This window comes from Diplotaxodon limnothrissa, linkage group LG2 (genome assembly GCF_057381915.1).
Source record: "Diplotaxodon limnothrissa isolate DT_005_m linkage group LG2, D_limnothrissa_male_GT1.1, whole genome shotgun sequence".
In the NCBI taxonomy this organism is placed as follows: domain Eukaryota; kingdom Metazoa; phylum Chordata; class Actinopteri; order Cichliformes; family Cichlidae; genus Diplotaxodon; species Diplotaxodon limnothrissa.
The window spans coordinates 38,254,626-38,269,669 of NC_140597.1; the positions used below are offsets into that span (position 1 = coordinate 38,254,626).

Here is a 15,044-nt window from a genome sequence, read left to right on the forward strand (position 1 = left end):
TGGTGCGTCCTGTCAAACGGAGCACCCGTTTTGCCCCACTGGCAACAATTGTTGCCAAAGTTTATCACTGTCATTTTCGACTCACAATAAAAAATCTCAAAGGTACTAATGCAACTTTTTCCACTTATATGCTAGTAGACAACTTAGACAAAGGTTTTGATTTTTAAAAAATCGTTTCCAAGTGCTTCCTATCGCATGACATCATCTGCTTCCCGCTCTTTCTGGCTGAAGACATGGCGGATGCAAATCATCCTGGAAAGAGGTAATTTTCATAAATTTCTTATGACTTTCCCCCCAAACATATTTATAATTATTTAATCATTCAAGTCTCTAGAGTAACCCTCCCCAAAAAAATTGTACCTAGGATAAATATTTTTTTGTTCATGGGCTTATTTCTGTGAGTGGCAACAAAAGTTGCCAGTGGGCACATAGCATGTCGCTATGTGCAGGATTGCTCCTAATTTACTTATTTAAAATTGTAGAATGATGTACAATGGCTCATTTTAGTCCTTTTAGAATAATTCCTAGCTAAATAAATTCACAGGTATTCAAGGCCTCTGTGTATAGGATTTTTATACATTACCATACATCATTTTCTTGCTAGCTAAAATTCGCTTGCTAGCTAACATGTATGTTGTCCTTTCCTTAGGTACACCGTAGCAGAGATCCTGGCCATGCTGCAGGACTCTGAAACTGTGGCGGACATCACAGTTGTGCCTGAGTCAGAAATGCACGCACATGACACAGACTGTGACAGTGACCAATCTGATGATGAGGCCACTGGTGACCATAACCGCCTCCCATCAAGAATACTCAAAGGTGAAGGCTTTCTACCTAATTCGGACATGCAGCTGCCAAATCCCCCCGATGATGATCCTGGGTGCTCATCCTCAGTGAGTCAGACAGAGACTAGAAAGGTCAGTGGCACAAATGAAAATGTGACCAGTCAGATTGTTGGGCCCATGCTCCACAAAACTAAGAACCAAGACAGGAAATTCAAAAAAATCAAAATTGCGGCCAAAGCACCAGCACAAGCCAACAAAAAATATCAGATCCCTCGCTATGTCCCCAAAGAACATGATCCTGGCTTCACATCAGATGATCCAGTGGATATCTTCCTCACATTTTATCCCAAGTCCCTCAGAGATGTCACACTGGAAATGTCCAATCTCTACGCTGAACAAAAAGGGAAAACGCTCAACCTGACTGAGGATGAACTTCTTACATTCTACGGTATTCTGTTGATCAGTGGATACAACACAGTCCCAAGGCGGCGTCTTCTCTGGTCAGACGATTGTGATGTCAGCAACAATGCTGTAAAAGATGCCATGCGGAGGAACAGGTTTGATGAAATTATGTCTTCTGTTCATTTAGTAGACAACATGAAGATCACAGCTGACCCGTTCTTCAAGGTGCGTCCCCTTTTTAAGCATCTAAATGACATCAACAACGCAATCCCGATAGCAGAACATGTGGCAGTAGATGAGATGATGATTGAGTATTTTGGAAGGCATGGGTGCAAACAGTTTATTAGAGGGAAGCCTATTCGTTTTGGGTATAAAATATGGAGCTTAGCATCCTCCTCCGGGTTTGTCCATCAGATGGAGCCATATGTAGGAAGCCACACACATCTGGTGGAAACTGGACTTGGTCAGGGTCCAAGTGTGGTTCTTGGCCTGGCAGAGAAAGCTGAAGTGCCACCTGGAGTCAAGTTTTACCACGACAACCTCTTCACAACCCTGTCCCTGGTGGATGAGATGACCCTGAGAGGCTATGGCAGCTGTGGCACGATGCGACAAACTCAGCTCCATAACGTTCCCTTCACAGCACCCCAGACCTTCAAGAAGACACCCAGAGGAGATGCTGAGTATCTGGTTGAGGCAGAGAAGCTGATTGTAAGGTGGAATGACAACAGCGTGGTCACCGTGGTGTCGAACATGGAGAGGGAGTTCACCGAAACTGAGGCGAAGAGATGGAATAAACAGAAGCGGACTATGGACAAGGTCAGACAGCCCAAGTGTATCCAGGACTACAACACACACATGGGAGGAGTGGACCTGCATGACCAGTTTGTCAGCCGCTACAGAGTCAACATCCGGTCCAAGAAGTGGTGGTGGCCATGCTTCAGCTGGGCCCTGAACAGTGCCATGGTGAACAGCTGGTGCTATTACAGGTACACAAGGCTGTATGTTATTTAATGATATCACAATCGAGTTGGTGATGTTTGACTCGAGGTCATCGCTAGTGCTCTTCGGTCGACAAGAGCAACAGTGATGATATCCAGACCAACATCACAAACTCAAGTGTGATATTGCTTTTACAGAACATTCTACATATGGGGCATGACGTTGTAGAAAGGATGAAACGATGCACATTCATGCATCTATCATGCTTGTTTTGTCATTCATTTAGGTCCTGGAAAAGCGGGGAGAAGGATCTCCTCTCCTTCCAGAGGCTGGTAGCCCAGACCCTCCTCCTGCGCCATGGAACAAAGCCAAGTAGGCAGGGCAGAAGATCTTCAATGGCGGTGGCGATAACTGATGCCACCAGGTTTGATAATTTGAACCACTGGCCCTGCAACACTGGTAGCAGGTACAAGCGATGCAAGAACTGCGGCGGACGCACATCATTTGCGTGTGGAAAGTGTGATGTGCCACTACATGTGGAGTGCTTCAAGAAGTACCACACTGAGTAGAACATGCATGAAAGATGATGGAATGTATGGGAAGAAATATGTTATATATGTATATATGTTTTTAGAGGTTCTAAGAAAAAAATGTTTGTTGAGTTTTTGAGTATAAAAAAATTGAGAATAAAGAAATCAGTTCAAATTGTTTGATGTTTTGAATTTTATACAGGGGGAACCTGAGGCTCCACCTTTTTGTTATTATTTATTATGACTATATTATTATTTTGTTCTTATTATATTATTATTATTACTTCTCTATTATTATTATTAGGTGACATTTGACCTAGTGACAAGCTGTGTGACTACTGGCAACAATTGTTGCCAGTCATAAAAATGCTATTTTCTTCAAAAAAAAAGTACAAAATGGAAAAAATAAATACATAACATGATTCAGAGGGACTCAACTGATAAAATGATATGCCTTACAACTCTGAAAAAAATCTGGGCACAAACGGGTTAACCATTCTTTGACACATTCTCTCTTTATCTGCATTCATAGGAATTGCTCGTATAACTCACTCTTTACCTCCATGTTACTCAACACCACATCAAGCCTTCACATGCGAAAGTAAAACATTATCTGCACCTCATTCTGTCTGACAGATTGTAGATAGTTGCTGACAGATCAAATGCAAACATCCGTCTGGACATTATGTCTTCCGCTTTAATAATAGCCACATCATATTAAGGACTTTTTAAAAAAATGACAGGCGAGGAGGAAGCATTTGATTCTGGCACCGTGTCTCATTGTCAAGGGAAGCCATAACCATACGAGATCTTATTCCACTGCGCATTATTTGCTCTCTAGCTGATCATCAGTTGGCCCTGCTGCATGCCTAATGAACAATAAATAAGGTTTAATTCATGCGAAACAAGTTTCCCATCCCTCAGCTCTAAGCATAAGGTTGGATGAGATTCCACTGGAATTATATGAGGGCAATTTTTCAGCTAGTGGGATGGTCCAATTGCCACCCCTATATTTGGCTTTCACAGGCATTCCTTTGGCTTTAAGCTCTGCAACTTTATAGGTCTATTAGGAATACATCAAACAATGAATGGCATCAATCTTATTGTGTGAATGTGCCTTGGGTAAAAATAAGATAAAACTTTCCATTACGGGGCCTCCAAAGCACATTTGCCCTCCAAAATTGATCCAGTATTGACAATTTACACTTAGGGTGACCTTTCATAACTGCCCACATACTTGAAAGCCAATATTATTTGGAAAGTGAGCAAGGAAATCACACATCCCACTGCAAACGCTCTAGGATGTTATTGAATATGATAAATTAGTACAGATTTGCCCTCTGCAGTTGTTCATTGATGATCCACTAGGCAGGAGAGCGAAGCTCTTCAACAACACCCTGTTCTAATTAAGAAAGACAATACTGGACATAAGTGTTAAGAGCTCTCACTGACTTTATTTCAAAAAGAAGAGGGAAAAAACGGAAAGAAAAAGCACGTCCGTAGGGGACGGAAGCAAAGTTGCAAAGGTAAGTCTTTTCAAACAGGGAGCTGTAAAAGGGGATAATGGCATCAAAAGGGCAGTCGGACAGCCCCCTGTTGATACCTTGTAGTCAAGCAGATAGCTTTCGTGTGATTCAAACAGCAAAGGGGTTAGATGGTACTTAAGAACAGAGGCAGGGGCGAGAGACCCCTGGTGTCCAAAGAGAAGGCCATTATTAAGATTTGATTTATCTTCTCAAATGCTCTATGTCACACTTCACTTACTTTACATCCTCTCTTGGCAGAGTCAAGCAACAAATCAGTTATGTGCCAAGGGTACTCAAATGGTACATAAAATCTTCATCTATATTTCCGTGATGGGTTTTCTGTTGAGGGTGAAAGATGATCAGGTGTACAGAGATGCCCTGTGGGTCAAAAGGACGGACAATGGCTTTGTCCAAGTCCTAGGACGAGAATGGCTGTCCACGCCTCAGTTCCTTTCCATCTGCCTTTTCTGTTTGGCTGCTGATAAATATCCTTATCTATGAGAAACAGGTGATAGATTTCAAGCCGTACATCTCCACAGAACTCTTCTCTCATCTGCTCTATTGATATCTCACATCTACTAAACCATCCACGTTGCAGTATGAGGCACCAACACCTTCTGGGCCTCTTTGCCTCAAATCATGTTAGCTCCACTTCCTTTAGGATTGCCTCTAGGGCTGCCCCAATAAATAACATCTATCAACACCCTAAAGTGGAGGCCAGGAGCTTGTGGAGGCAAAGAGCTTTAGCCCTCAACTCAGAGGCACCCTACAGCAATAGTCCCTATCAGATATGTCACACATGTTTGAAGGTGTGTGTGTGAAACAGCCAAGGAGAACAACTGCCAGAGAGGTTGAGAGACAACACAGAGAGATAAAACGATGAGTACAACATATGTGTGAGCAAATTAATTGCTAAGGGAATTACGATCACTATCACTTCCTGTGATGTAATTTAAGAAACAAATGGCTGACTTTCTCCCAGATCAGGGGAAAGATGAGAAAACAGCTGCCAGCCTGAACATACTGTGATTGTCTGCATACGGGTGATGTGGTTAACAAACAGAGGCGTAATATGCATTAGCCATCATTTATGTCACGAGGTGGTTGGAAATAAATGAAAACTGGAATATCCTTTACCAACCTCATCTTAAAGACATTTTCCTTTGGACTTTTTATTTGCCTTCCTTTTTGCAGATTCATCCACTTTCTGCCATAAAAATTTCATGAGAGAAAATAGATAATTTAATCTTCATTAAACATACAAGGAGCTCACTCTCTGGCCTGGCCAGCTGAATTAACTGCTGGGCTTCGAGGGATTAGACTGTTAGGCTGAAATTCCGTAACTCCGACGAGCTTTATATCATTGCATCTCTGTTTCTTAATGGAAATAAGATGATCATTCTCTGTTCGCTGTCAAGTAAGTCCTTAAGAGACTTACTTGACAGAACAGAGGAGGGAACTTTTGATGGACTGACCTGTGAAGGTGAAGCCGGAGACTCGGGCAGACAAAGGAAAGGAGAGAGGCCGTGGTTTGGGATTGTAATGACATTGAAAAGGTGGTAAATAAATAAGATGGGCTTGGATCTCTTTGAAATCTGATTGATGTGTCTTTTGGGATGCCCCCCAGTATGAAAGACCTACTGAGTCTGTGGCTTTCATCCCTGACCGAAAATCGATGAGCCAGGATGTATGAGAGGCTCCTGCTCTCTACCCACCAATCTCCTGCCAGATTCCCAGGTAACTGTCTCACAAGAAAGGGAATAAGAGATAAAAAAGGTGTATGGTAACTTGTGTCTTTTTAGTAAAACTTAATTTTAAATTACACTACAGCAAAAGGAAAAACAAAAGCTGCAATACACCCCAAAAAGGAAAAGCAACCTTCAGAAATTAACTTCCTGAAATGAGCCTGAACTCCAAAACAGCAACATTGTTTCCCTGGTCTCCATCAATCCATCCACTTTCTGTGTGTTGAATTAGGAATGGCTGGTGTAATTGCATAACACATGAGTATGGCCTCGCGGGTTAGATTTTCCATCTTACACAAAGTGGAGACAAGGAAATAGGAAATGCTTCTGGAATTGGGTGTAATTAAGACTGACGGCGGCAAGAATTGTGCTCAGCCTGGCACTTGAGGTAGTCTGCTGAAGTATGGTTTAGCCTAAAGGACGACAAAGAACAGCATGCTGGGTTTAAATGAACTCCTTTCAACGCAAGTGAAGATTCTTGTATGACTAACGGAGTCTCTCTCACACACACTGCTCGCTTAAGGATGACAGGAGGTTAATCAAGCTTTAAAGCATGAGATTACAACAGACATGACAAGCAGGATTGAATAGATTTGCCACAATGTCTGCTATAACTGTTCTGAGAACCTTTTCTAACAGAAAATTCAGGGACTGGATTGTCATCCCTGAGCCAGACAGAAACCGCATTTACACATAAACATAGTACACAAATAATACTGCTTCACTGACCCGAAGAATATGTTGCTATTCTTGACGTACTGCAAAAATATTGTAGTACGTAAAACAAACAAACAAAAACACCACCAGTTCCCCACCTTACATGCTGAAATAGCAACCCAAAGACAAGCAGACACGTTGTTACACAATATGGACACATTGTCCTCTTTCATTGGATGAGACAAGGTATCTTTATTTTGCATAGCAACTGATTACATTTAGAAAGAAATGTTCCCCTCTTATCACCTCAGAGAAGAGACTCCACACGGCAGTTTATCAAACCAGGATGGGGCTTCATATAAATAAACAGGGAGCTGTCAGTAAACAATGCATTCTAGTAGTTTCACAGTGCTGTGCACTTGGTGGGAGGGCAGGGATTTATCGTAATGACGCAAAATCCATCATAAAGAAAAGTGTCATCCTGGTTACTTCCCAAAAATAAGAAAACAATTTATGGGCACAAAATATGAAATTAACAGGAGGTTAATCAAGGCGAACAAAATCGTTTTAAATAAAGATGGGCAGTATCTAGTTTTGTAATTATGTGATCTCACTGGTCACATATTATTTCATATTGTGCAGTGGTGTCAGAAGTTTCACCTTTGGTATTTGCAGGAAGTAGTAGTTAAGATGGATGTCCTCAGTGAAGGTTTATCCCACTATGACAGGCCTGCCCAATCCCGGTCCTCGAGAGCTACCGTCCTGCAGCTTTTAGATGCATCCTTGTTCCCACACACCTGAATCAAATGAATGGCTTGTTATCAGGCCTTTGCCAAACATGATGGCATGCTTAAGAGATCAAACCATTTGATTCAGCTGTGTTGGAGTAGGGATGCATCTAAAAGCTGCAGGACGGTAGCTCTCGAGGACCGGGATTGGGCAGCCCTGCACTATGAAGTTCCTTTCAAATTTGGCAAATCATATAATTGATGTTAAGAGTTGTGGTGGTGGTTTTAGTGAAAATTCTTTGCTTTTGAAAGTCCAAACACAGTCAGTTTTAGCAACACTTTAGTGACCAAGGATGATATTCATGAAGCTTTCACTGTAAGTCAGACTGAATGCAGACATCTCTGCATTCATCAACGAAAAAAAGGTGACTATTTTACCACTTCAAACCACTGCATCACTCCAGCAAAAACATTTAGTTACAGGGAAAATACTTTCACAAGTGCTTTTATACTGACTTCTATGTTTATAGAGCAATGCTTGTACAGTAGCATTGATGAAGCTACAATGTGCCACTCTCATCCTTCTTCTGACCCTCTGTCATAAACAAGACTCTAATATACTTTAAAGAAATTACTCATATGGGGCATGCTTGTGACAACATCATTATTCAGTACCACAGGCATGGCCAAGTGGCTTTCACAATAAAATGAACAAGGTTAGGTTTCTACGACCCTGCCAGGCTTGTAGAAACTCAACAATTCCAAATCAATTCATGCAACATAGAAACAAATAAAACCTTTGTCAACCAAATGTTCTTGGAAGTATTAGACATAGTGGCGCTAATATGAGAGCTCTAGTATTACCAATCTGTACTTCCACTCTGGACAGCAGGGTTTAAACACATTCACAGCTGTTGTTGTGCACAGAGCCCAGCCTAACTTTACGTAATAGGTTCTTTTCACACCTTAAATATAACCATTAGGTTGTTCCCATATAAGAGTTTAACGATCTTTAAAAACATCAAGTGTTGGCATATATAAACTTTTTCACCTCTTTAGATGTCCACTTAGAGGTTATATCAAAATAACTGTTGGATATGTGTGATTAAAGAACAAAAAACAAACAAACCAGCATACAAAAAGTGCAACATGACACCTTTAAGATACATCCACAAGCACAGTATCAGGTTCTTGGACATGCAGCAATAACAACAAAAATACAGGGAGCCTGCAGAGCATAAAAAGCAAGAATCCTTTAGAAGGACACTGTGAGCTACTGCGCATCAGCTTGACATTCAGGGAAAAAGTAGGTGTAATACACAAAAACCTTGTGAGTGACCAAAGCACTGAGGTCCACAGACCTCTCCATCAGAATATTGGCTCAACATCACTAGAAGACAGGAAGTGCTATCATGCTGTGACAACAGGCTTTTAGGAAGAGCACAGAAATTAGATGACAACTGTAGCTGCTCCATAAGACAGGAACTGTGCTGAGACAACTTCCTTCGAGTAGTGCGGCCACGTTTAGGGGTTGCATTAATCTTACGAGGTGCATTAAGGATCGAGGTGCTAATGCAAGGCTAAGTCATTTAATTACATATGGATTCTGAAGACAGAGCGTAAGATTCACGCTGTCACCCAGCATTAAAATCATTAATGTCCAGTTCAATTTTCTACTCTACTCCTGCATGGTTTAATGTGATCCTTTTATCACACAATACTAATTCTAGTAAGAAAATATGCTCCAACTTTTACATTCTTATGAATGACAGAATATTTTCTGTATTTGTTTTTAAAAATTACCGATTTTATCTGAGATTAGTTTGTTTGCAAGTCTTGGTTCTAATCTCTACTTCTAATATACATAATACAGGTTTTTGTCAATTCATGTCCAAAAACACTGGGGCTGGTATTGTACTTCTTAGGGATATTTGTACCTATGCTGGTGCAAAAATGGTGTATAAATAACAATAATATAAATAACATTGTATATCGATATTTTATGCACTTGATGTGACACTGCAAATGATATTCTCTTATAGGTGATTTTTATTTCATTTTGAAACATGTTTTTGGTGACAGCAACTCTTCTAACTCTGACAGTTTCAATCTTTTCTCGGTTAAATGCTCAGCACAGGACTCTGCATGTTGTAGACCAGCTCAGCTTGAGTGTTTAACAGGAAGGATGTGTAAGGTATGCAGCCAGGAAAAGTGCAGCAAAGGTGGTATTTGGGTTAAAATGATAGTTAAATACACACACCTAGAGTTCTGTTACCATAATTAGCACCCGACCACCACGGGGCTGGACTGGTAGGGCTTTGATCACCTGTAACAATGTTTGGGGGGGGGGGGGGGGAAGGAAAGAAAGAAAAAAGAAGATAGAGAAGGCAAAAATGAAGAAAAAGGGAAACAGACAAAGATGCATCAGAAGTGACACATTTCAGATATTGGCAGAAGAACTCCCATAGTGTGGCAAAAAGTCCTTTAGGTTTGCTAACACACCTGCCCAAACATTCAGACAGCAGCTCACAACAAACCCCCAAACAGAAATATAGCATGAAAACGTTACAGGCAAAGAATGGAGGAGGTTTTGTTTATAGAATGATGAGCAGTATTATAGCTGTTGAGACAAGAAGAAAGTGTGGGTGTGTTTGTTTGTTGTTATATAGTCTGTTATATGTGGAAAACGTAGTTAAAAAATTAAACCTCAGCCATGGCCGTTCTGTCTGGAGAAAGCATGCTGTCCCCGTGCTTTGGCTGTCTCCTACAGTCTCTCTGTGACGGACTGGTGATGATGGGCAATCAGAGAGATGTTGGGTCACATAGGTAGAGTGTTACTCCAGTGAAATGCAAACTGATTTTTATACCTATTTAGTATGAGAAAAAATAAATTCTATTTCCAGATTCCAGTTTTTGTTTTCTTTGATGACTTTAATTTTGACATCTCTTTACACTGCAGGGACAGGTGCTCATATCTACCACTGACAGACACTACTAAAGTAAAGCACTCATCCAACAACTAACCTGCATGATAATCTGAAAGGTAATGCTATGCATGCAAGAAAGAGGAAGTGCAGCTACAGGTCGTGTTAGGCTAAAAACAAACTCCAGCTGTTCTGCTCTCCTGTTTGTTCTGCTTTTAACGTTTTTTTCAAGCACTTCAGCCACTGTTGTGTTTACTGTTCATTTAATGACCTCTGCAGGAGGTTTCAATTGACTGTACAGAAGAAAAATGCACCTTCTGGAGAGTGCTTCTTTGCATGTTGGATTGAGGGGAGACTAGATGCGACAGGAACTCACTGCATCTTTTGTATTACAAGAATGATCCGAAACTTACCCAACAATATTTAATATTCTATTGATAATTCTAATTCAATTACAGTATATCATAAAGCATTACAAAATCATGCACCAAATATTAGTTTATTTGCAAATATGTCTGTAAATGTAAATATTGGGGAAAAACAACCTAAAATGTACTTTTTAGATATAAACAAAACAATTTCTGGTCTGCCTTTAAAATATATCCTTGTTTTACTGTTCTTCAACATCTACAGCACAATCATCCACTCCAGCCAACTGTCTTTTTTTCTCCTTTCTTTTTTCCTAATATGATTGCCAGTGTGAAGACAGCAGCACCTGTGACTCTTCTGCAGAGCTCTGACTTGCATATCAATTGACCCTTGCGCCCCTACTAGGTGGTACTCCTCTGGGCATGGCCTATTCATCATGGCAGAATGGAATACATTAGCACCAGGATTTCTCTAAATCAGCCTCGGCCCTACTGTTAAGTGCTTCATGAATGGGAAAGGGGCAATAAATTTCTAATGACCTACACCAGGACACATGCCTCCCTTTTTTTTCTGTGCCCCCTGTTTATATGTACATATGTTTCTACATGTATCAATGCCGTATCTGTGCAATGAATCCTTGAAACAGTCGCACACGGGTACAGGCGGTGAATGAACGGCACTTTCACAGAAACATTTAATTTAAATGATAGACAGCAGTGTTGCAAGAAAGCTATTACCAACTTAAAGGGACAAGTATTTTTCTGCAGACAAGTGAAACTGACAGAAACAACAAAAAGTGCACAATGGCACCTAAATACAGTATTTTGTCAGTCGGCAGTCTGTCTTACCGTTGCGTGGTGTCCGTTTTCGCCGATCACGGAAGGCGGCCCCTGACTGCAGAGCCTCCATCAGGGAATCCATCACACCGGTTTCGTCTCCCTCTGGGAGAAAGCACATAAGAAAAGCACAAATGTTATGCTACAGCTCGTACATTATCATAGTAAAGTGCATAATAACTACAGACACACTTGTATGACACACTATATGGCTCTAATTTTAGGCATCGTGTTGTGGGTGCTCTCTGACTACAGGTCACCATATATCACAATAAAAGAGTGCTTTATTCCTGAATAAGCTATAAACAATCCCTGCAAGTGCAAGAGCATTGAGACAGAGGCCTGTCACTGAAGCCTGCCTTTTTTTCAGTAAACAGCTGGGGAGGAGGAAAATACACTTAAGAGTTTAGTTTAGAGTTTAGAGGAGCCTCAGGATGAAAGCATCCAGTGATGGTCATTGACAGATATTCTTTCTGTGGCTAACGCAGGGGAGCTAAGTGCTCTTTACAAAGATTTAGTGTGGAGTCGCTCAATACCCGAGCGCTCTGTCTTGTTTAGTCAATGACACAGGGACTGGCCTTCGAAAAACATTCCCCTCGTCCACCATTCCAGCTGTTGTGTGGATCCACGAAATAAGAGGAGTGGAGGCAGCCAGGATGGCTGACGGGACAGGTAGAAGACACTTAAAATGTCCACAAGGCCAAGACTATGAGTAGTTGTGGACATACTGTGCACATGCAGTATACCACTCAATGGAAACTGGGTTCAGAAAGAGGCTTAGGTTCTATATCTGGGTCATCTATCTTTACGCCCTGATACTAATGAGTCAGAGGGGCACCATTTTTATCTTTCTGGTCCAGAACAGACATTATTTTAAACTAGGATCATTAGGGTGAGTTATTGTGGAGCTGAAGACTCGGTCATCAATTCTTTTGCGCATATGAGTGAACTAGCTCTTTCCCAGTGTTTACCATCAGGGTCCAGGCATCTTATTTCTGCACTGCGCTCAGATGAAGGGAAATGTTCAAAAATAAGTGGAGACAACTGGTACTTTTCCAACTCCTAGGATGATCAATCTTTCGTTATTTGTGTGTACACAACACTCAGGCAAATTGAATTTATGAACAAAACATAGTGACATGGATTGGTACACAAATACTTTGAGGAAGCGAGTGAGACCTGTACATGTTTCTTGTTATTGTCCTTCAGCAATAAACCATCCCACCTGCAATCATTCATGGAAGTAAAAGAAGACAGTACAACTAAGAATAGAAGCATGTCTTATGCTAATTTTAAAAAAGCATCTCTTCAGTCATACTCACTAATTTTACTCTCTATCTCATTCCTTCTCTTTCTTCCTCAAGTTCATCCCAAGGGCTACTTTGAAATCAAAGTATCTGTTCCAACTGTGTGCTGTGCTTAAAAGCAATCCTGATTAAATCAAGCTTAATTAGACCAGCTTTATCAGAACAAAACCAAAGCTGCGCCAAGTAGTGCTTATCTCAAATTGCAGCACTACACCTCAGATAGCAAGCTCGTCGGTTAAAAAGGGGGAGCATGGGTTTCATCTCCTGTGGACCTGGAGAACAATATGTTGAACAACTTGCAGCCTCTATAACTATATCAAATCCCAAGATCATTAGGTACTCGTTCTTATGTAGGCTAGTAAGGACACACTGTGAGTCTGACACAACGTGTTAAGTGGCAGGTAAACATTTATCTACAACCACTGTGGTACAAGAAACTTTTTGACAGCTCCTTCTTCACTGCCTTCTTCGTGGAGACCTAAACATCACAGGGGGCACCTGACACTTTGATCAATTCGTCCTACTTCTAGCTTAACTGTAGCACAATTCATCATTTGTAATGGCCAGGACTTTGGAGCCCTAGAAGACGGAGGTTCAGGGAGAGGACTGCAGACAGAAAGAACCAAAATGACTAAAATGGGAAGCGTTCTCCCCAGTTACTTCACAGCGTTCAATTAACTATGTCCTAAGCTGTCCAAAGCTTAAACTTGAGCAGGTCTTTGCCTCACCAAGAACTTCTCCCAACTGAGCCTTCAGACTGTCTGAACTTATTAACACATACACATGGTGTATATATTCTACAAATCTGCAAAGACAAAGTAAGCATTTATTCGGGGAGAAAACTGCACATTATTTGACTACACTTATTCCACTAATCCTCAAAGCAAACTTTCTCCATTGCTTACTGTAACATTGGCCACTTAAGCAGATATTTCTGCCTTATTCCTGCAATTCACTCATCTTATTTTGAGCTGTTAAACCTAAGGCAAATATTCATCTGCTTCTCATTAGCAGCTCTGGTACACTGCATGGTGTGGAATTACAGAAAAGCTAACCTTTTATGCCCACAGATCTTTCTCAAGAGGAAAGATCCCCTCTGCTCACAGGAAATTGCTTTCTAAATGGGTTAAGATGGGCTAAGACCCAAGACATTGACAAACCCTTCCAGTGATGAAACACCTATGCGGACACCTTAACAGACAGCCCCGAGGTCCTTAATGATCTTATTAAAGCTTCTGGAAGTGTGGAACATGGTGGCAGCTTTTACACTTTTAGGTATTTTCTTAAAGAGTTAAATCTTTAAGATCACAACCAAAGCTATGAAACTTTACCTCCCAGATAGAGATGATCTACTGTTTCCATTTATTTTCTTTGATCCTGCTTACCTCACTTTACCTGGATATCAGGTAGTAGCTGGCCCCAGAAGCTGAGCCAACTGTAACTGAGTTCTAGGGATTGGCTCTTATATTTACAAGCAGCACTATCACATTTTATAATTAGGAGGGATAGAAAGAGCAATGCGGTGTCAGAAGGATTGGGATAAAAACTAAACTTGTAAGATTATTATTTCACTAAGAAAAAAGTACCTTCAGTAAGAAAAGTATCATTCACCAATCCCAGGGGCACTTTAACTTTGATAATAGTAAAGGGAGGTAGGGGAGGGATAGGAAAAGGATGAGCAGAGATACTGCAAGCGTATCCTTGGTTATGTACTATTATGTAAGCATAAGATAACAAATGAAAGAATTAAGAAGGATCAGGAAGAACACACAGTCAAAGTCCACCCACAGAAGGCAGCACTGGGAACCAAAGTAAAGAGGTGGGGTGGGATTATTGACATGGACTAGTGGAGCAAGGCAAGACACGAGGGTGAGAAAGCCTTCTTCAAAACTTTGTGGCTAGGTTTTTTTTTTACTTTTAATCACTTCTAAAACATATACTGCAGCCTGGACTCACATTTCATGTGATACAAATTCCTGTTTCACATTTGTTTAGTAGCTAAATAAATATGTTTATTGCAGATTAGTATAGCCACAAGCAAGTATATGTTCTACTAACAAAAGCAGCATGAGGAATGTAAAGGTAGGAAGAGGGAGAAAGACTCAGACGTGGATGCTCATGATGAATTAACTGAGATATGGTTCTTGCAAGTTTTGCAGAAATCCAATGTATCACCGACGCCTCCTTCAGAACACTTGTCAGTCAATGACCAATTAGAACTAAAAAGCTTACATAATGTACACGAACTAAACAAAAAAACATCTATTTTTAACTTAGGCCAATTAGAATCAGTCAT

The 15,044-nt window shown here is 40.9% G+C and overlaps 2 protein-coding genes across 8 annotated transcripts in view; one reads left to right on the top strand and one right to left on the bottom strand.

Annotated features, from left to right (window-relative positions):
* Positions 1–15,044, bottom strand: part of diaph2 (diaphanous-related formin 2) — a 378,450-nt gene that overhangs the window by 43,490 nt on the left and 319,916 nt on the right. For 5 of the 7 annotated variants that reach the window (XM_085363442.1, XM_085363427.1, XM_085363433.1 and 2 more), the window contains 2 exons: positions 11,454–11,546; positions 9,573–9,638 (listed from right to left, as the gene is read on the bottom strand). In XM_085363442.1, the coding sequence (XP_085219568.1) occupies positions 9,573–9,638; positions 11,454–11,546 (159 nt within the window). The remainder of the gene's footprint in view (positions 1–9,572; positions 9,639–11,453; positions 11,547–15,044) is intronic. The other 2 variants (XM_085363423.1, XM_085363437.1) reach the window with 2 other exon arrangements.
* Positions 636–1,575, top strand: LOC146639117 (uncharacterized; the record flags this gene model as incomplete). Its single annotated transcript, XM_085374221.1, has 2 exons — positions 636–1,518; positions 1,571–1,575. Coding segments are annotated over 2 exons (888 nt in total), but the record flags the coding sequence as incomplete, so codon positions are not given.